The 20948-nt window shown below is 36.6% G+C and overlaps 1 protein-coding gene across 13 annotated transcripts in view; it reads left to right on the plus strand.

The window, feature by feature from the left end:
* The window catches only part of LOC109045614 (voltage-dependent T-type calcium channel subunit alpha-1G-like), a 199965-nt gene that overhangs the window by 95029 nt on the left and 83988 nt on the right, over positions 1 to 20948 (plus strand). For all 13 annotated transcript variants that reach the window (XM_042735604.1, XM_042735603.1, XM_042735605.1 and 10 more), the window contains exons 5-10: positions 3159 to 3256; positions 11550 to 11709; positions 13179 to 13470; positions 14239 to 14331; positions 15818 to 16631; positions 17391 to 17773. In XM_042735604.1, the coding sequence (XP_042591538.1) occupies positions 3159 to 3256; positions 11550 to 11709; positions 13179 to 13470; positions 14239 to 14331; positions 15818 to 16631; positions 17391 to 17773 (1840 nt within the window). The remainder of the gene's footprint in view (positions 1 to 3158; positions 3257 to 11549; positions 11710 to 13178; positions 13471 to 14238; positions 14332 to 15817; positions 16632 to 17390; positions 17774 to 20948) is intronic.

Consider the following 20948-nt stretch of genomic DNA (forward strand, 5'->3'; position numbering starts at 1 on the left):
CGACCATAGTAAATCAATCTGTTCCATCCCATAAAAACAGAAGAGCACCCCTGACGCCAATTGTCTCTGAGAGCTTGTTGAGTGAGAAATAAATAGAAAAGTACAAGACAGAAATATAAAACTGAATATAAATATTGTTTGAATCTCTTTGTTGGTCGGTGTTTGTGAGCTGAGACAACTAGACAGGCCCCATAAAATCAAAATGGAAGTTTTGTAGCTTTTAGTCCACACCTGTTAGCTCTGAGGCAATTTGTTCTACAGAGATCTCCTGAAAGTTTAGGAAAATAGCTTTTAGTGGATGTAGCTAAACGAAGCAGAAAGCATTTCTATATATGCTACCATTTAAATGTTTTTAATATTTTTGAAAGAAGTCTCTTATGCTCATCAAGGCTACATTTATTTGACCAAAATAAAGTAAAAAAAAAAAATATATATATATATATATTTTTATTACTATTTAATATGACATTTTTCTATTTTAATACAATTTAAAATGTAATTAATTTCTGTGATGGCAAAGCTGAATATTCAGCATTCATTACTCCAGTCTTCACTTTCACATGATCATTCATAAATCATTCTAATATGCTGATTAAAACATTATTTATTTATTTTCACTGTTGAAAACCACTGCTTAATATTTTTTGTGGAAACGATTACATTTTAGTTTACATAACATTAAAAATATCGTTCTATTCAATTTTTTTATCAGTTTAATGTATCCTTGTTTTATCATAATAATTTCTTTAAAAAATATCTTACACCAAACTTTTGAAAAGTAGTTTAAATCATTCATAAATACATAAAATATTTCTGAAAAGATGAATGTGAAGATCTCCATTAAGGATGTTTTACAAATGATTTACACAAATTCTGCATGATTATGTTTCCCGATTAAGGAAACTTCCAGGAATTTCTCTTCTATGAAAAACATAATACAATGCTAATGTTCTTACCCTAATAAAACCTACCTCTGATTAGCAATAGTAAAGCAAATTCAAAGAAGGGACAAGCACAATGACTACAATGACTACATCAGCACACAATGAACAAAACTTGTGTTGCTAGCATTATGCTAAACTGTACTAGTCTCCTTTTGTCATTTGTAGTTGGTCTAAAAAGAGATACCATAAATAAGACAAAGAATTTAATTCATGTGGACAGACTGAGAGGGAAAGTGAGGACAGAGTATGTGTGCGTGTGTTGTTAGAGGGGTATCTTCCTTCTCTATCTTAATGGAGAGCTGATTGTTCGGAAGCGAACCTCCTCTGAAACTCGCCTCATTAACCTGCCAGGTGGTGAAAGACACCAAGCTCTGATTGAACTGTGGCCAGGACGGCTGCTTTGAAGACCACAAGGGACTAGACAGAGAGAGAGAAAGAGAGAAAGGGAAGCATAAAGCATTTGAAATACCGCATAGACTCTGTTGCAACCTTTTTACGTAAACCAACAAATCTTGCATTGATCATACAGAGCGACCCTGGTTCATAATGTATGAAACGGAGCATGTCCCAAAAGAGCTGGTATTTCTAATGCTGCAGGAATTTAAATGTCTTTCAGTCCTTTCAATAGTCTGTTGTAGAGCTGTTCAAACAAGACACAACAGCACGCTAGCTCGCTGTCTCTCTCTCTCTCTCTCTCTCTCTCTCTCTCTCTCTCTCTCTCGAGTGCAGCCGGAGATCGATTCGAGCGGATTTCTTATGGATGTGGAAGGCCACAGTTGTTTTGAATCTGAGACCCTTGTCTCGCTCTTACTTTTCCTATTATAGTGACCTCGCAAACTGGCATTGTATACGCAGCATGGAGCTGTTGTTGATTGTGCGACCATGTTTTCAAGAAACAGAGTTTCTGGGAAGGTGTGTCATCCTTCACCACGGCCATTCCAAACACAAACAGATAACAGAAGTGAGGTCTAGGTGCTGACTGGACAGACACTTGGGTCTGACCCTTCACTTTTTGTTTATGTGTTTGCGAGCGGCCATATAGTGATTCATACATGTGTACGATAGAAGTAAGAGGCTGTTGACGATATCACATTTACACACGTCCTCCTTGTTTGGAAGCATCCTACGTCCCTGGGGACATTTTTGTGGAGTGTCCTCACGCATGTCCTGTCTCTCTCCTTCTTTACAGGCGTTTTGTCCTTAGAGTCGATGGCTGTCTCTCCTTTCTCCATATCCACTTCCTGTGTTCCCCTTTTGATATTTTCGCATTTTCTTCGTTCCCATTCCTTCAAATTTTTGTCTCAGTCACCACTGTTATTATTTTTGCAGTCCAGTCGCCAGCTGGTTTCCATCAAGCCCAATCAGTGCCTTCAAAGCTGTTCTGCACATTTCAGGAGCAACAAAGTCAGAACACATTTCCTCACTGCCCTGCTTGGCTAATGGGGCTCGCACTGTTTGCACGTCACTGCCTTCACTCGATCCATATTTGAAAGAATGGAGAAACACCCCGGATCACGCAGCTTTAATCTAAGCAGGCCATGTGACCGTGAGAACCCTCATTAACATGTGCATATGCTTATCGACATCAGCTTTGTGTATTAACTTGATACGTACTGTAATTCTACATTTTTTTAAGTTGTTGTATGGCAAGAAACAGTTATTGGGTTTGCAATTACACGGTTGCAAGCTCACAGGCACATAGAGACACACACTTTGTTTATTTTCTACAAAAACATGCAATTCTTTCATGTGCCTCACTCCGAAGTTCACATGTGCGGTGCAGCTGTGGATGTGTTTGTTTGCGAAAGCTCTACATTAACCTTGCTTCCACCTCTCTTTGACCTAATTGAAAACGATTCAGTGTAATTGTTTGATGAATCCTGATAACTTTCAATTGATCTACAGTATGGCGTTGGCAGTTCGGCAGAAAACACGCCACTAATGTGTCTGGGCTGTCAATGTTTATTTGAAAATATTGCTGGCCTTTTACGCTTTGTTGCCATAGTAAGTGATACATATGGAGGATATTCATTAGTTTAAAAATCAGATCAGTTTTTGCTTTCGGGTGATATTAAAAATTCCAATAATATCCAAAATGTGGATTAATTAACAGATGCACTGCAAATGGGGGGTAATGTGTCTTCATTAGTATGTGCATTCAAATATCTTGCTTTATTGAAAGTTGAAACTCTTTTTATTTGTGTGTGTTTACAGGATGCTGGAATACTCTCTCAATCTGCAGAATGTTAGTTTCTCTGCGGTCCGAACAGTCAGAGTACTTCGACCTCTTCGGGCTATCAACCGAGTGCCCAGTGAGTACAATATCAGCAACCATTTTCCAAATGCACTTGCTAACATTGGTTAGCTACATTAGTTTACATAAACAAACAAACAAACAAAAACAATATTGTTAATATGATTTAATAGGCCTTACCTAACACGAACTAACAATGAACGGTTGTTTTTTTATCAACAAATTTTGAACAAATTTTAATAAATATAGTAACAAATGTATTTCTCATTGCTAGTGTTAGCTAAAGTAATAAGTAGACTCGCATAGCGAGACTGAAGGTCTGGAATTCATGGCAGCTTTCATTGGCCAAGTCCCGCCCATCAGGCCGTTTGACCAACATTTCAAACAACCAATCACAGTTCATTTCGTTCAGCGTCACTTTTCGAAGCATGGAAATGTCGCCACAATAAAAGACTGGTGTGTAAAACTCTGACATATTTTAAAGATTCTATGCCGCAAACTTTAAATATTTGACATACTTTTGAAAATCCAGTGTTTTTTTTTTTTTATCCTGATAAGCGCTCGTCGTCACAGTTGTAAACACGCCGGCTTTCTTCTTTCGTGAGGGGGTTTGGCACCACGATATCTTTGTTTCCCGGCGGAACGTTAAAGAACGTGACACACACATCTCACGGAAATCCTGTAGAATTCAACCAATCCGATGACGACTTCGACACTTCTGAAGTGTTTCCACTTTTGTGTCCCATATGCATCAGACGTTTGGCCAACGATCCGTGGCTGAGACTAAGTAATAAGTAACGTTAATTGAATGGAATCTTATTATAAAGTGTCACAAACATTGCTGAATTAATCAGTTTTTTAAACAAATTGGTTAAGTAAATTATTCAACCAGACAGTCACATGTTTCATTCCTGAACGAGTTCATGTTTATGAATGAGTCAGTTAAGTAAATGATTCAATGAGTCACTCAAAGGCAGTCATTTGTTTTGTTCTTGAATTTATCAATGTTTTTGAATGAATCAGCTAAATGAATGGTTCTGTAATCATCCATATAATTAAGACCATAATTGTTGACACCTTCTGATGTAAATTTGTACCTTGCAGAATGATTCAATAGTCTTGTATGGAAAGTGCAAAACATGCACAGTAATTCACAGTAATAAAACAAAGCAGTGTGCACAGTAATTAAAGTTTCTTTTTATATTATATTGAGATCTATTGCTTGTGTTCTTTGTACGTTAGTTAGGATTTTGGAATACTATGTACACCCCAAATAATCTTTTTTTTTTTTTTTTTTTTTTTAAAGATGATTGAATGTTTAAGTAAGGTACATTTCTACCAGTTTCTGCTGTAGAAAATAGTAACTTAGAACTTAAATCAGTTTATTAATGCCCTGCACTCAATCATAGAGTTTATTAAATTCAGAATGTTCTATGTTGAATTACATTATTTAAGCACTGTGGTCAATTAATGCAATTTAATCAACATTTGAATGAGAAATATAGTCTGGGCTCAGTCATATACCAGAGTTCATGCCATTTTAGGGACTTTAGATTTATAGATCATTTTCCTCTTCAGTGCTTTTAACGGCTTCTCTCTTTTGACACACACACACACACACACACACACACCACACACACACACACACACACACACACACACACACACACACACACACACACACACACACACACACACACACACACACACATACGCAATAAGAAAGAATAATAGATAACTCTCTCACTCTCACTCTCTCTTTCTCTCTTTATTTCTATAAATAATTATTGGTTGGTGATGATATTTCATTGGCAACATCTTTATATACCGGATGTTTTAATCACCCTCCGTGCCAAGGAGATGCCCGTGGCTCTTATTTCACAAGGAGCCGTGTCTGGCCAATTCTGCTTGATGTCCCTATTTGTGGAGAGTAGTAAAATGCATATTGAACAATGGTAGCATTTAGCTGGAATGTTTTGACTAGTCCAGCTGAGGTTTTGGTTAGGGTAATTTGTGTGGGGTCCTGTTCAGTTCTCACCCCTCTGGATACAGTCTATAAGTCTGACAGACAAACTGCACCACTTCTTTATCAGAGGAGCAGGCCGTGTTATTCACTGTAGGCCTTGGGGGTTACAAATGGCATCCAGGTATCTTCCTTCTAGTTAAGTTAGGAGACAAGAGTGTATCCATCTCTGTCATGATTAATTACTAATTATTCAGTCCCTCCAGAATTTAGCGATTAAGCGATCGCTGAATTTATCGCAAAATCCGCCATTTTCACAAAAGATCGCAAATTTTCATAATTGTCACAAATTTTCAGCAGAATTTGTGTTAGACGCGTCCCGTGACTTCATCGCAATGCACATTCAGTCAAAGAAAGGTTGTTTCCGCCTTGCATGCTCTTCATGACCAATTTACAAGAGCTACATTAGATAAACGAACCGAAAGCGGAACAAATCTGCTCTACTGTAGTTTGGGCTACGCAGCGCAGAGCGTTTATCTGCTCGAGCCGGAGCTGTGGGCTGATCTCAATCACGCGACACTGATATACACAGCGCTGGGAGATGCAGTAAAGGAAGCAGTCGAATTCGCCACAGAATCAACACCTCTGTTAAATCTTGTGAGAAGCATTCAAATTCAGCGCAGAATTCTGTTAAAGCTGATATCAGAACAAACGCCACTGATATGGAAACCAGAAAAAACTTTGATCAATAAACACAAATCTCCACTACCGTTCACCATTGATTTAACAGTAAAACTACAGGAACAACTTGTGGCAGAAATGGTCTGATGTTTTTGAGTGATTTTAAATGCTTCACAAAACTTTCCCCAGCATTTCAAAGCTTTAAGTATTAACGAATTTGAAAGTTATTTTTAATGTGATGATATTTGTTCATCCTTCATAGGTTTCCCCCATTTATAAAACTAAAAGTTTCATAATGTAGGAAAGCAAACAATTATTTAAAAATAAAAAAAGATATTAAATGACCACTAGTGGATGGCTGTAGAGAAGTACTTATAGGCCATTTCCACTCCCTAATATATATATATTTGTATTCATTAAATTATATTTAGACATTATGAATGACAGTAATAAAAGTACATTTTATCAGATGTAATATATTTATTACATTTGTAAGACGTCTGCTAAAGATCTGGGAATCATCTGCTGTGTACTCTGATAAACGTCTCTGAAGCAGTTTTACATGCATTCATTTGACATCTGACAGGAAACATCTTAGAGACGTACTGCAGATGAACAAGCACTCTTAAAAATACATCTTGCATATGTAAATGCAGACATCAAATAGACATCTCCGAGATATACATGTGCGATTAGGGTGAGTGCTTTACTGTCAGGTGCTGGTGTAATCTTCTGTAGAACTTAATGGCACTGGTGCTGGAGTCCTCAAATGTTAGTCTGGAGCCCTACAGTGGTTCTCAAAGTCAGAAAAGTCATAACAGTGTTAGAAGAATGTTGTCTGTGGTATATTTTCACTGCAAAACAATAAGAAATGCCGCAAATATCACCGCAAATTTTGAGAAAAGCTGCAGCAAAATCAGTCATTTTAGGCCGCAAAAATCAGAAAAAAGTTCCACTGGGAAAATGGGTTACAGAGATGTTTGTTGATCCTATTAGTCAGTTTTCAATTTTTTTTTCCAGCACTAATCAAAACAAAAGAGAGGGAGAGAGAAGAACATAATAGGAGTTAAACTCGAATCATCAATCATTAAACTGTCAAGCTGGAAACTAAAGCAGCTTGTCAAAAAACATTTTGAAATTCTTTTGACAGTAAAGTATGAGATAAATTGGTATCAGTGGTCTTTCCCACTATAAAAGGCAGATTCCGCAGCTAGGGTCTAAAAGTTTTTTAAAAAGATTTTAAAAATTAAGTGCATTTTATTGAATTTATTATTTCTTATTTTATTTTTTGAAAATGTAATTGGACTATAGTGTATTTTTTTATGTATTTTTATGTATTTTTTATGTAAATAAAATAAAATAAAAACTGTAGACAAAAACTCCATAAAACAGTTTTGAAAGTTATATGTTGCCAAAAATTATATGGTCTAGTATCTTTATACAGTGTTTGGCATTGTAAAGACTGTGAGTCTATCACTCAAAGTCTTGTTTTCATCCGTGTTAAATTCAATATGGTCTACCTTGTCTAAGGCCTATGGTTGAGCTTGTACTTTCCAGAGTCATGTCAGTCTTACTCTGTTTCACATCACCTTCTTCTATGTCCTCTATACTTCCCTGCCCTCTGTGAGGAGCTGTCTTAATCAACATCACACTCTGTTGTTCTCCACACCCATGGCTTGATTGATGAAGAGACGTGGCAAAACTGTCAGTAGATGACAAACATGTTCCCTCACAAATCAAAATACTCAACACTGCTGTGGTGTACAGCTGGCTCACTCTGCCTTGTATTTGGTGTGCAGGTCTAAAAAGCGATCTCTTAAAAGCTTTGTAATATGTAGACAGACCACTATTCGTGCCCTTTCACTCCCCCAGAGGGTGGATTAGTCTGTCAGAAAGTCTGGAGCTCTTTTACGCTCCATCTTCTGGATTAGAATTCACCATGATTCCACACTCGAGGGCAGTTGGAGGTTAATTGGAAATCCGCCTGGCTGCCCACTTGTGTATTCTATTATTATTTTGGGCCGAGCAACAACATCATGTCGAGTGTCCGCCAGCGGTGACGTTGCGGTCATCATTTTCAGAAGGCCAGCAGTAATTGGAGTGATGGACACATAGATTGGTGAGAGGAAAGAAGGCACTATTGGAGAGAAAGGAGTATAGACACAGGAAGAGAGGAACTGATAACTTTGTCCACCACATGAGTGACTTTTTTAAGAATTATGAAAATTACAAAGATGAGGGTGTGCCGGTATGACAAAAGAAGCAGTGAAATGGAATGTATAATTTGTGTAAGTGTAGTCTATAAGTCTTAGACCAGGTGGGTGGCTTTAATTTAATTTAATTTAATTTAATTTAATTTAATTTAATTTAATTTAATTTAATTTAATTTAATTTAATTTAATTTAATTTAATTTTTAAAATAAATTAAATAAAGTAAATGTATGGTCACCCTTCAAGTGTTTCTCTACCAATTGAGATAATTTTTTAAAGTAGTAATATTAATGTTGTTGTTGTTGAAAAATGTGATTTTGTGTGTTTTTTTTTTAATATTATTTTTTTAATATAATGTGTTGTTATTATAATATTTTTTGTATTTCTAAAATCTAAAATTAACATTTTAACACTTACTAAAATGTATATTTTAACACTGAAAACTTTAAAACTGATTATAATTTTATATGCAATATGTATCAGTAACCCTTGGAACGAATGGATGATAGAATCCTAAATCCAGACTAAATCGGGAAGAAATTAACTCTGTGTGGAGCACACTGGCTGTTGTCAGACTCCTTGTGCAAACAAAAATCTCACTGGATTATTAGAATTAATGATAAAATGTTTTTTGGATATGTAGACCGATATTTCCTACTGACACACTACAGCAAAAGATGAAAATAACTGACTTAAAACCATTTTTAGCTGGTGAAAATACTAGTGTTCTAATAATTTTGGCCACCACTGTGTAACATACATGAAATTACCCTGTAGCAGATCTATACAGGTGGAGCTGGGGAAGGTGGAGGATTTCTAAAGTGCGCTGTGGTAAGCACTAGCCAAGCTTTTGAAATATTGAGCAGCAAGCTTATTGGCTGCTGATGCAAAAAGAAACCAATCAGCTGTGCCATGTTAATGATGATGTTATTATATCAGATTGGGTTAGACCTATTGGCTTTTGCCATCTAGAGTTTCATGACAGAACATTGTATTTATCTTTTTAACATCAAGGCATTTATTTCTGCAGCACTCTTTAATGAGGTATTGAGTGATGCAGAAATGAAATCAGTGGGTTGAGTGTTGTCCTTTTACAACCTTATTGAATTAATATCAAGAAGATTAAGCTTCTCATCTCTTTCGTTAAGTATTCTGCCAAGTATCAACGCCCTTTGTGTTAAGACTGCTACAGCAGTACAACACTGGAATAGACTCCTGGGTTTATGTGCCTTGGTTTTGTTTTAATTAAACCTACAGAGAAGCTGCTCTTTTATTATCTGTGGAAGCTTATGTGAAATAAATAGAAAGCATGGTTATGATCTCTTTCTCCCCTGTGCTTTGTTATTGAGCTTTTTGGTGCACGTGAAGGACTCCAAAGGGCAGGGGATCCCAGGGGTCTTCTTCATAACACAGGGGCCCGAGCACATTGTGTGGCCTGGGAGACTCTCTTTTCAACAGAATAGAGCAGCTATGGCAGGATATTTACAGTCTGCCCTTGGGGAATATGCTCTCCTAAATAATCTTTTCAGGAGGAGTTTTGTAAATGATTTGAGACGCCTGTGGAGAGTCAGACCTTTGCATTAGTGAATAGCTATAGACTGACATACAGTAGCTAGGTCAGATAAGGAAACGGGGAAATAAGGGTTCGTTTTCTGGAATATTTGCAAGATTGAATTTGTTTGTCAGTATCGGTATCAATGCAGTGATAAGGGAAATTAGGACTGAAAGGAGATATTTTGATTGTAATCAAAGAGTTTTGATTCCCATTGACTTCCATTGAATTTTGTGTCTATATAATGGAAGTCAGTGGGAACCAAAATGGTTTGGTTACCAGCATTCTTTAAAATATCTTTTTATGTTTTCATTTTTGGTGCACTATCCATTTAACGCATCAACTTTTTTAAATATAGGCTTTCAATAGTTTTTTTTTTATTTTATATATATATAGTATTTAAATTGCTAAATAATTGTAAAAATTTGCAACTTAAATTTATATTTTTTTTATTTTGTTTGTTTGTTTTTTTTTTTTATTTTTATAATTTTTAAATGCTATTTCTAGACCTAAATAAAGTTTCCAAAGATGTCTGTAATGCCCGGGTACCTGTTTGAATTCCAATTTGTTTAAATGGCAGTTGCTCTGCAGGTACACAATTTAAAATCTGCCATTATTGTTCATGAGGCTCAGCCAATCAAGTAGTAAATTCCATATGGCAGTTGAATCTAACATTACACATTTTGTGTAGTGTATAGTACAATATATTTTAGAAAATTAAACAATTCCTTAAGTTTTATACATATTTTGGAAAAAGTCATAAAATAAGTTGACAAGTGACATTAACAAAGAACACTGAGTAAAGTTAGCTCAGCCTCCTGCTTAGACAATCCATTATCGTATTGTTCCATTTGTCAGGCTTCTTAAGGGACCCAAATTCCAGAAGGTGATTTTCTCCAGGAAATACACCTGGCTCCCTGTGGGGAATTACCTTTCAGTTTGTAAGGGACATGGATCTGTGCAACTGTCAACCGATTCAATGCTTGTTAAGCCCTGACTTGGCAAGCTTAGCTGAATTGCTGTGCAAAGGTGAACTCCACAGTCATTTGGAGTCACTAATGACCGAAGTTAGGAAGTGATTTTCTGTGCAAAAATCTCAGAGCAGTGGATTATCCACGAGAAACGCATCGTAATGGGAAGAAACACTCAGGGACCTCAATTGTCATTCTGCACTAACCATTTCCTTATTACAAGTAAATAAATACAGGCTGATAAACACTCACAAAACGACACAGTGTTTCCTAAATTCCCATACATAAAAAAATATATATATTTCGAGGCCATGTTTCCATCAGGGTGTCTCATTAGAGAAGAGCGAATTTAAGGGGCTAAAACCCATCTCAAAGACGATGGGTTTGAGAATTGCAGCATCTGCACAATACTAAGCTCTGTAAACCCACACAGCAAAGAGGCATTTTATATGATGACACAGAACCTCCATTGTCATTCATTCCTGTTAATGCCTCACTGCTTATCACCACTCACTCTTCCTCCAAATGTGGAAATTACAGCCGGCCACAGTTATCACCCACAGACTGCAGGCTGCCAAGGAGAACCGGCTGGATTACCCTGCTTCACCAATTACCCGCCAAACCCTGAGCAGGAAATGATTTTCATCATTTATGCTCCAGTCAGCTGGCATTGTGGTTTGACACAGGGCAGATATATTGGAAAAGCCAGGGCAACAGCAGAGTCTGAAAAGCTGGATATCAGCAGAGATTTTTACTGGCGCGTATAAACATTTGTACTGTGGGTCGACAGTGAGCCTCTATAAATGTGAAACAGAGCAACAGTTTGTTTAGTGCATTATAGCACAATAATTTCATATGTTTTACGAGAGCAATATGCTTGTGGCCGTATCTTTTTATTATAACAACAGTGTTTTTTTTTTTGAGCGTGTGAGGGATGAAATAATACTACAGTTGCTCTTTCATTGTGTTGCAGGTATGAGGATCCTGGTGACACTTCTGTTGGACACTCTTCCCATGCTGGGCAATGTGCTGCTGCTTTGCTTCTTTGTTTTCTTCATTTTTGGGATCGTAGGGGTCCAGTTGTGGGCCGGGCTTCTCCGCAACCGCTGCTTCCTCCCGGAAAACTTCTCCCTGTAAGTGTGATGGCCTGGGATGTAGTATCACAAGCATGATATTGATTTACATATTTACATAAGCATGATATTTGATTTATATATATATATATATATAATAGCAATTATTGTATTTGAACACTATTTTATATATGTAAAATTATAATATATTTTAAAAATGATTAGAATAAATACAATTTTTTACTTATTTTATCTATTTACTTTGAGTTATCAGTGAGTTCTCCTCTATGTTACTGCAGCACAACTCCTTACCCCTTTTTTTGAGCAAATAAAGTTCAAATTGATATGGAAATAAATGTGCACCAAATGTCCACAAAGGTGAAAGGGTCACACAAGGAGTTCTGGAAATGATTTCCCTCCACAAATGCGTAAATCTGTAGCAGACACTATCTTATGTTTGATGAATCGTAAAAAAAAGGAATAATAAGTTTCCATTTCTCTTCTTTATGCTACCATTAATTTTCAACCTTGAATCAATTCTTTTTGTTTACTATCTAGAACTGTAAACCCCACAGCTATCATTGCACTGAGAGCATGAATTAAACCCCATGGATTCATGGCCTGGCTAACACAGCGTGTTGAAGGAATCCACTGCCTCACAGAGATTGGCTTGCAGCGGTGATTATGTAACATTAAGACGGTCTTAAACTGTTAAGTTGCTCTTAAGAAATAAATATTTCAAGGGGCAGGGGAAGGCTAGGATTTGTCCCAATGGGTAATTGAAGGTACTTGTGCAGCTAATTTGCCATGGCACTTTCTCTCTGAGGTGAATTTGTGTTGACAGACGGCCCAATTATCCAGTGTCAGAGCCAAACGCCATTAAAGCTAGGCCTTGCTCAATCGCATTTCTTCTGGAGATAGTTACTGCTGATCTCGTTGCAGCCTGACTGCTGCTCAAATGGGTATTTGCCCAACCCTAGGAGAAGCTGAGGCTGAGCGGAGGACACTGAGGTCTTCTTTAGTTATTGCTCAATGCACAGTTGATTTGCACTCATTTGCATGAGTTGTCTGAACTGTGTGTTTGTGCATTGCATACATTTTCATTCTTTCGTGGCACAGAAAAGGTGTTTTTTTGTTTTTAAATATCCTGGCTATTCTTCACTTCACTGACAGCAAATGAGGAATAGGTCTGAGCTGCAAAATAAGAGAAAAGGTAATAAAATAACCATAAAAGGGGTGCATATGACTTATTCCAAGTCTTCTAAAGCATACATAAGCCTTGTGTGAAGAACATAATGAATTCTTTTGTTTTTCATGAACCTGGTTCACATAACCTGTCTGAGTGATTCATTCACAAGTTCAGTTCACTGACTCAGTGATCCAGTCACATTAAGTAGAACACCTGGAAGGCTATTATAAAAGACTGTTTATATGTTATGATGCTTTTGTGCCATTTTTGACTTTTTAGTTCTTTTTTTGGTGGTAAACTATCATTTTAGGAAGTAATTCTTATTTTATCCTTTGTACAGGCCTACCAGTCTAGACCTGCACAACTACTACCACACTGAAAATGATGATGAAAACCCGTTTATCTGTTCTCAACCACGGGAGAATGGCATGCGCCTGTGCAGCTCCATCCCCACGCTTCACGAGGAGGGCCGGCAGTGCCAGCTGGACATGGCAGCTTACAATAGCACAGACAACACCACCTGCGTCAACTGGAACAAGTATTACACCAACTGCTCTGCCGGAGAGGCCAATCCCTTCAAGGGGGCTATAAACTTTGACAACATTGGTTATGCCTGGATTGCCATCTTTCAGGTCTGTTGTATGTCTTCTTTTATTGCTGATGCTGTGAAGACTTATACCAAGACCTATAAAAACACTTACAATGCCTTAAAATGACAGTTTAGTAAGGATGCACAATATATTGGTTTTAATTCTTCTGCATGTGCCCACTGATTTTAATCTCAAATTGAATTAAAATCTCACTTTTCATATGTTTACAACACAACAAAATACATTTCTAATGAAATATTTAGGAGACTGTTATTTACTGAACTGTGCAATGGCCTGATGACTTAATCTTCCTTTTGCAAGCGGACAATTCTGTGCCTTGCCGCTTAATTTTTAGTATCTAAAAATGAACTAGATGTCTGACAGCCCTTCATCCTGCTAGCACACCCAATTGCCCTGTAAATAGCAAGCAAATGCCTTTTTCCTTTCGGTTTAGCTTTTCCCCGTTTCTTCCTAATCTGTGACAGATTAATCAAAGAGAATGAAGAGTGCATGCTGAGTATGGTGTCCCCCCTGAGCATTCAATATCTGTACTGTCTACCTCATCATGCATGCTTGAGTACAGAACTAAAAACTGATCACAGAAGCATATAATCAGAGATTACTTTTAGTTTGCATGTCTGTCACTGTATTGAAATTAGTACCTGTTTGTTTTTTTAATGCTTGTGATATATCTAGATTGCACCTGGAAGTTTCCTAAAATAGTTTTATATAAAAATAATGCCTTATATATTCTGTCTCTTATGGGACATAAGCTGCATTGAATCCCTCTCCTTTTGTTCTTTCCTGTAGGTTATTACTCTGGAGGGCTGGGTGGACATCATGTACTTTGTTATGGATGCTCACTCCTTCTACAATTTCATCTACTTCATCCTCCTGATAATAGTGAGTGGCTCTGAGCTGAGCTGGGCAGACCTGGACTCATTTATGAGAGCATTACCTGAACTGTCACCGAACAGACATACAGGCTCTGATGTAATTCTGTGTCAGACAGGCTTAGAGAGCTCAAAAGGCAAAGACAAGAGAATCATATTTTAAACATTTTTTTAAATGAGCATGTTTTTAAAGACAGTTGTAGTTAAATTATGTTTTGTTAAGCATAGGAAAGGGATTTTTGTCAAAATGGTTTAAATCTGTTCAGGAGATCCATTTAGGGATATTTAAAATGGATAGTTCAGACAAAAATCTAATTTCTGTCATCATATTCTGTCATAGTTTACAAATCTATACTTCATTATCGCATAGATTTATATATAATGTTGGGTACATATCCAGCTTTATCCATATATATACAGTATACTCATGTGAATTGATATATACTTTATTGGAAATCCCAACTGCTTAACTTTTATTTAATCAGTTTAACTATTTTAGTGATCAGCTTTTTATTTAAAGTTGTATGTACTGTATAAGTATGTATATTTAAAGTATGGCTTGATTGCTTATATTGTTGCTAAATGTACTGTATATTATTATACCCAGCTAAATTTGACAATAAATCTTGAAGATGTTAAAATATGTGACCCTGGACCACGAAACAGGTATATTTGTAGCAATAGCCAAAAATAGATTGTATGGGTCAAAATTATCGATTTTTCTTTTATGCCAATAATAATTAGGATATTAAGTAAAAATCATGTTCCATGAAGATATTTTGTAAATTTCCTACCATTAATATACTAAAACTTAATTTTTGATTAGTAATGTGCATTGCTAAGGACTTAATTTGGACAAATTTAAAGGTGGTTTTCTCAATATTTAGATTTATTTTATTTTTTTTCGCACCATACAAATTATTTTTGACCCTTATGACTGGTTTTGTCGCATATGAACAGTGTCACATATTAAAAACATCGACACCATGACTTTCTGTAAAGCTGCTTTAAAACAGTGTGTATTGTGAAAAGCACTATGCAAATAAATTTGACTTAAGTTGACTCAATTTATTCAATGTCATGTCTTTCTAAACCTGTTTGACTTTCTTCTGTGGAACACAAAAAATATATATATTTTGAAGTATATTGGTAATCAGAAACTGTTTGACTGTTATTGTAAGTACAAAAACATGAAAACATTTCTCAAAATGTTTTCTTTTGTGTTACACATAAGAAAGAAAGTCATACAGGTTTGGAATGATGTGATGGTGAATGAATAATGACAGAATGTTCCTTTTTGGGAGAACTGTACCTTTAAATGCGGGGTTGTTCTAAAATTTCAGTCTGTTAATTTCAAATCCTATTAGTACAGAAAATAACTATTTATTTTATGCCTGCTATTTTAATCATGCCATCTTTTCTTGTTTTTACAGTAACAATGTTGTTAATGAACAGTGAAGCTCTCTCTGTTCATGGTCTCTTCCACTGTTTTTCAGGTGGGCTCATTCTTCATGATCAACCTTTGTCTAGTTGTCATAGCGACACAGTTCTCTGAGACCAAGCAACGAGAAAGCCAGCTTATGAAGGAGCAGAGAGTGCGCTTCAGGTCCAATGCCAGCACGCTGAATAGCTTCTCTGAGCCGGGGAGCTGCTATGACGAGCTTCTCAAGTACCTAGTCCACATCATCCGCAAAGGCACCAGGCAAATCTGCCACCTCATCCGAGCCGCCGGTCGTCGGGCAGGCCTGCGGATCTGTGCTTCTCCACCACTGGAACCACCGCCCACGAAAAGACGGCGTCAGAAGCAGCGCCAGGGATCCATCCGTCACATCATGCACCATCAGCACCTCCAACACCATCAATACCATCTGGGCAATGGGAGTCTCCGAACTGATGGCAGCAGAGAGGTGGACAACGGTTCCCAGAGTGGAAATGTCAACAACTCTGGGCATCTCATGCTACCTGTCATTGTCCCTCGTCAGGACCCCTTTTGTGGGTCTCTGGGCCACAGTGGTGCAGAATCTGTGCATAGTGTTTATCAGTCTGTGGGCCACCTTGAGCCGCTGCAATGCGGCCCCTCTCCTTCTCCCACGGTTCTCCTCGCATATAAGAGGAACTCAGTACCATTTGCGGCTCCAGTACATAAGAACTACCCCACCTTACAGCCTTCTCTGGCTTTAGAGCAGCTCAGACAGAGAATCCTGGAACCAGGAGGTGGCAGTTGCACTGCTAGTGTCCTTACCAACCTAAATATCCCACCTACTCCCATCAACACCTCACAGTGCCTGGTGGAGACACAAGGTCCTCCTGGTAAATGGATTTTAAACTGAAATTCAGAAATTCATGAAATTTAACAGCTGGATGTGTGAAACATGAGTTTAGAGTATGGCTGGACGGTATGAACAAAATGAACAGAGTAATTTCATATTAGGGCTGTCAAATCGATTAATCTCAATTAATCGGATCCAAAATAAAAGTTTGGGTTTACATAATATATGTGTGCATACTGTGTATATATGTATATGTAAATACACACACATACATGTATATATTTAAGAAATATATATATATAGAAATCTTAAGTCTTATTTTGGAATGCGATTAATCGTGATTAATCGATTTGACAGCCCTATTTTATATAATTTTGTATGTTGTATTTGTTCATATCATCATGGTTACACTATGTATTATAGCTGCCTTTGCTGGAAATTTGACCCTAAAATGTTTTTTTTTGATAATTTCAATTCATTAACTATTAAAGTGAAATGATTAGATTATTTAAATAAAAAAAAAAGATTATTTTTAACAAATAGATACATTTATTACATTCCTCAGATATTAAAATTGATTAAAGCAAGTTATTTTATCTAAATAACTGAAATTTAAGAAAACTTTACAAACACTCATCTAACACTCATACAAACACTGTGATTTAATGCACAGTTATGCAATTTCCAGCTATTATTGCAAATAAAAATGTTTTTATTTAAAGATTAGATAGAGAGAGAGAGATCTAAAAACAAATAGACACTTTTCCATGCATCATGTGCTTTTTCTTATACATTTCAGGCAAGATCATCTGTAAGGATGCACTCATGAACTGCAGTGGCACAAACTTAGACACTGCTTTGACCTTTGACCCTGAGACGTGTCCGTACTGTGCCAAATCCATGGCCAATGACTCTGAAGGAGTGGATGGGAATGAGATGGCAGACTCTGACAGTGAAGGTGTATATGAGTTCACACAGGATGCCCATTATCGGGACAGCAGAGATTCCAACAGGAAGAAGAAGAAGTTTGCATTAGGAGCTCGGGCAGCAAAGGTGGTCCATTTCTGGAGGCTGGTGTGCGACACTTTCCGTAAGATTGTGGACAGCAAGTACTTTGGACGAGGAATAATGATTGCCATTCTCATTAACACACTCAGCATGGGCATCGAGTACCATGAGCAGGTAAGTGCACGTCTCTGTGCTGTTCTCACTGATTTGATACTGTATCTGCAAACCCTCATTTATAAGATCAAATTACTGTATGCCTCAGAGTAAAAAACTGGTCATCTCTCACTTTATTTCTACATAATTGTATCTTTATATCTCACAATGTGCCTTTATACCTTACAATTATTTCTAATAATTGTGAATTGTATGTCTCAAAATTGCAACAATTTCTCAACTTTATCACAATTATTTATTTACTTGTACTTGTGCCTGTAAATCTCACATTTGTGACTCCATACACTACTGTTCGAAAAGTTTGGGGTAAAAGTTCTATATATGTTCAACAAGGATATTTTATTCTTATGCTTTTATTCATAAAGGATGCATTTAATTGATTAAAAGCGACAGAAAATACATTTAAAATGTTACAGATGATTTCCATTTTAAATAAATGCTATACTTTCTAGAAGAATCTAGGTTTGCACAAAAATATTAAGCAGTGTTAAACTGTTAACGTTTTCAACACTGATAATAATGTTCTTGAGCACAAAATCTGAATATTAAAAGGATTTCTGAAGGATCATGTAACACTGAAGACTGGAGTAATGGCTGCTGAAATTTCAGCTTTACCATCACAGGAATAATTTACATATTAAATTACATTAAAATGGACAAAAATTATTTTATATTGTACTATTTAATAATTTTACTTTTACTTTTGTACTATTTTGATGAAATAAAAACAGCCATGGTGAGCATAAGAGACTTAAAAATCTTAGCAACCCCAAAATTTTAAACGGTAGTATGTGTCCTAATTTGTTACAGTTAAATCTTTCTATAAAAAAGAATTCACCCGGGGCTTGTCTGCCCCTGCTGCCCCTAGCTTTCCATATGCACCATACTTTTCTTTTTTACCATTGTTTGGTAATTCTCTGTACTAGAGAATGAGCAGGAGTGTGAGGGCTGAACTGAACTGAGAAGGCAACTGGCACACATCTGAAATTCATTACACTCTGTTTACACAGTGTGCTCGCATGCTTCACAGTCTTCTAGATCCTTTGGAAGGCACACACCACAGTTCATGCCCGCCTGCAAGGCCCCCCCTGCTTGTGATTGAAGTTGTAACTCAGGGCTTTGACGTGAACAACTAGGAAAATTATCAGTATTTTATGAGACATTGCAACTTTGAAGGATGATGAATTCCTCGAAGTGAGAGTTAGAGATTTGTATTCTTCTTAGAAAACGGTTGATTCTCTGACAAGAAAACAACATTCATCATCACTCACTCTGATTAGAATGATTTATTCTGGTAATTTGAGAGTTATTCAAAAATTATGAAGTTTATGGGAACGTCTGCTGGCAACCAGGAGCGAATATGTGGGCCTCGGCGTTGTGAACTCGAGCAGCCGAAAAGTGAATGCGTTTTATTAGACGCAGAGTCATCGCATGAATTCATTGGGACCAGGATAGTAGTCTACAAAAAGTATGAGGTTTTTAAGGTTTTTTAAATGTTCTTCAAAATCTCTTATGCTTATCAAGACTGGATTAAAAAAATACTGTAAAAACAGTAATATTATGAAATATTATTACAATTTAAAACAACCATTTTATTGTAATGTTCTTTACAGTATATGTTCCTGTGATGGCAAAGCCAAATTTTGTGAAGCCGTTACTCCAGTGTGTTATATGATTTTTCAGAAATCATTCCAATATTTGATGTTGAAAACAGTTGTGCTGCTTAATATTTTTATGAAAACCATGATGGTGTTTTTTTCAGCATTCTTGCCAAAACAGCTTCTACTGTATGTAATATATGTATATATATAATTACATTATAAATGGCTTTACTGTCACTTTTGATCAACTTAATGCATCCTTTACTAAAAAGAATAAAATAAATCTTAATGACCCCAAACTTTTGAATGGTAATGAATATTAGATGGTGTAAGTATGTTGGACCCGTAACAAAAGGAATATAGACAACATACACGCATGGCTTATTTTGTTTCTCCTCTCGTTTCATTCCCTGTAAACTCCTGGGGAATTCTGGCAGTGAACGTTGTCTTTATGGAGCGATCCATCTGGAGAATTAGAGACTGAGATAGAGCAAGAATTTGGATGCACAAGGTCACTTGGGTTTTTTGATCCTCATAAAACTTCCAATCTGGCTAATTGCATCTGTTCTTGTTTCACATTCCTGAAGCTTCTATTGCCCTTTGTCTTTCATACTTGTCTGAGCTCCTCTTTCCCAATCACTAACATCCTGCATCACTTTTTAAACCCACTGTGGAATGAAGAAGAAGCTCTCCACTGCAACAATTCCAGCTTTGTTTATCGTTCCTGAGCTTGAAATGTTGCTAGTAGGGTTCAAAACATTATTTGATGTTGTGTTGTCCAGTTTTGGTATTCCATTGTGCGGCACAGATGGAAAGATCGAACATTGCTGGATGAAGGTAAGATCAAGTGGAGTTTCACAGAGTGTAGCCAAAGGGGAATGTGTGAATGACTGAGAAAAACAGGCAGAAGAGGTTGAGCTACACTAATCTGAGCAGTGTTCTTTGCGGCCTCCTTCCAGACCCTGCTCTGTGTTTCTTGGAGAGGAGACATGTTGATCGCTTGATCTTATGCATGAAAACCATACAAAACCTGACCACATGGCTGCTATTTACAGATCTGAAACGTGTGCTTTTTATTTTAGAGGTTAAATATAAATCCACAGGCACATCTCCATCTTTCTTTTCCATCGGTTATCACATTCTACCTTCAGCCCAAGTTGTTCAAAAGCTCCTCAGCCCATTCTGTTTCTTTTATTTCTTGGCTGTGTTGCTGTTTCCCTTCCATATCAGGCTATATATCTGTCAGCTCTTTTAGCCAGAAAGGGATATTTGCCTCCATAGCTACCTTTTAGAATGTTATTTAAAAAATTGCAACCATAAATCTAATGCTTGTGGACACTATAGTACAATACTATTCCTAAATTATTTTTTTTTAAATAAAATATTTTATGCTCACCAAGGCTGCATTTATTTTATTAAAAATACAGTAAAATATGTAATATTGTGAAATATTATTACAATTTAAAACAACCATTTTTATTGTAATGTTTTTTACAGTATATGTTCCTGTAATGGCAAAGCCGAATTTTGAGAAGCTGTTACTCCAGTCTGTTATATGATTTTTCAGAAATCAT

This window comes from Cyprinus carpio, chromosome B12 (assembly GCF_018340385.1).
Source record: "Cyprinus carpio isolate SPL01 chromosome B12, ASM1834038v1, whole genome shotgun sequence".
Taxonomy (NCBI): Eukaryota; Metazoa; Chordata; class Actinopteri; order Cypriniformes; family Cyprinidae; genus Cyprinus; species Cyprinus carpio.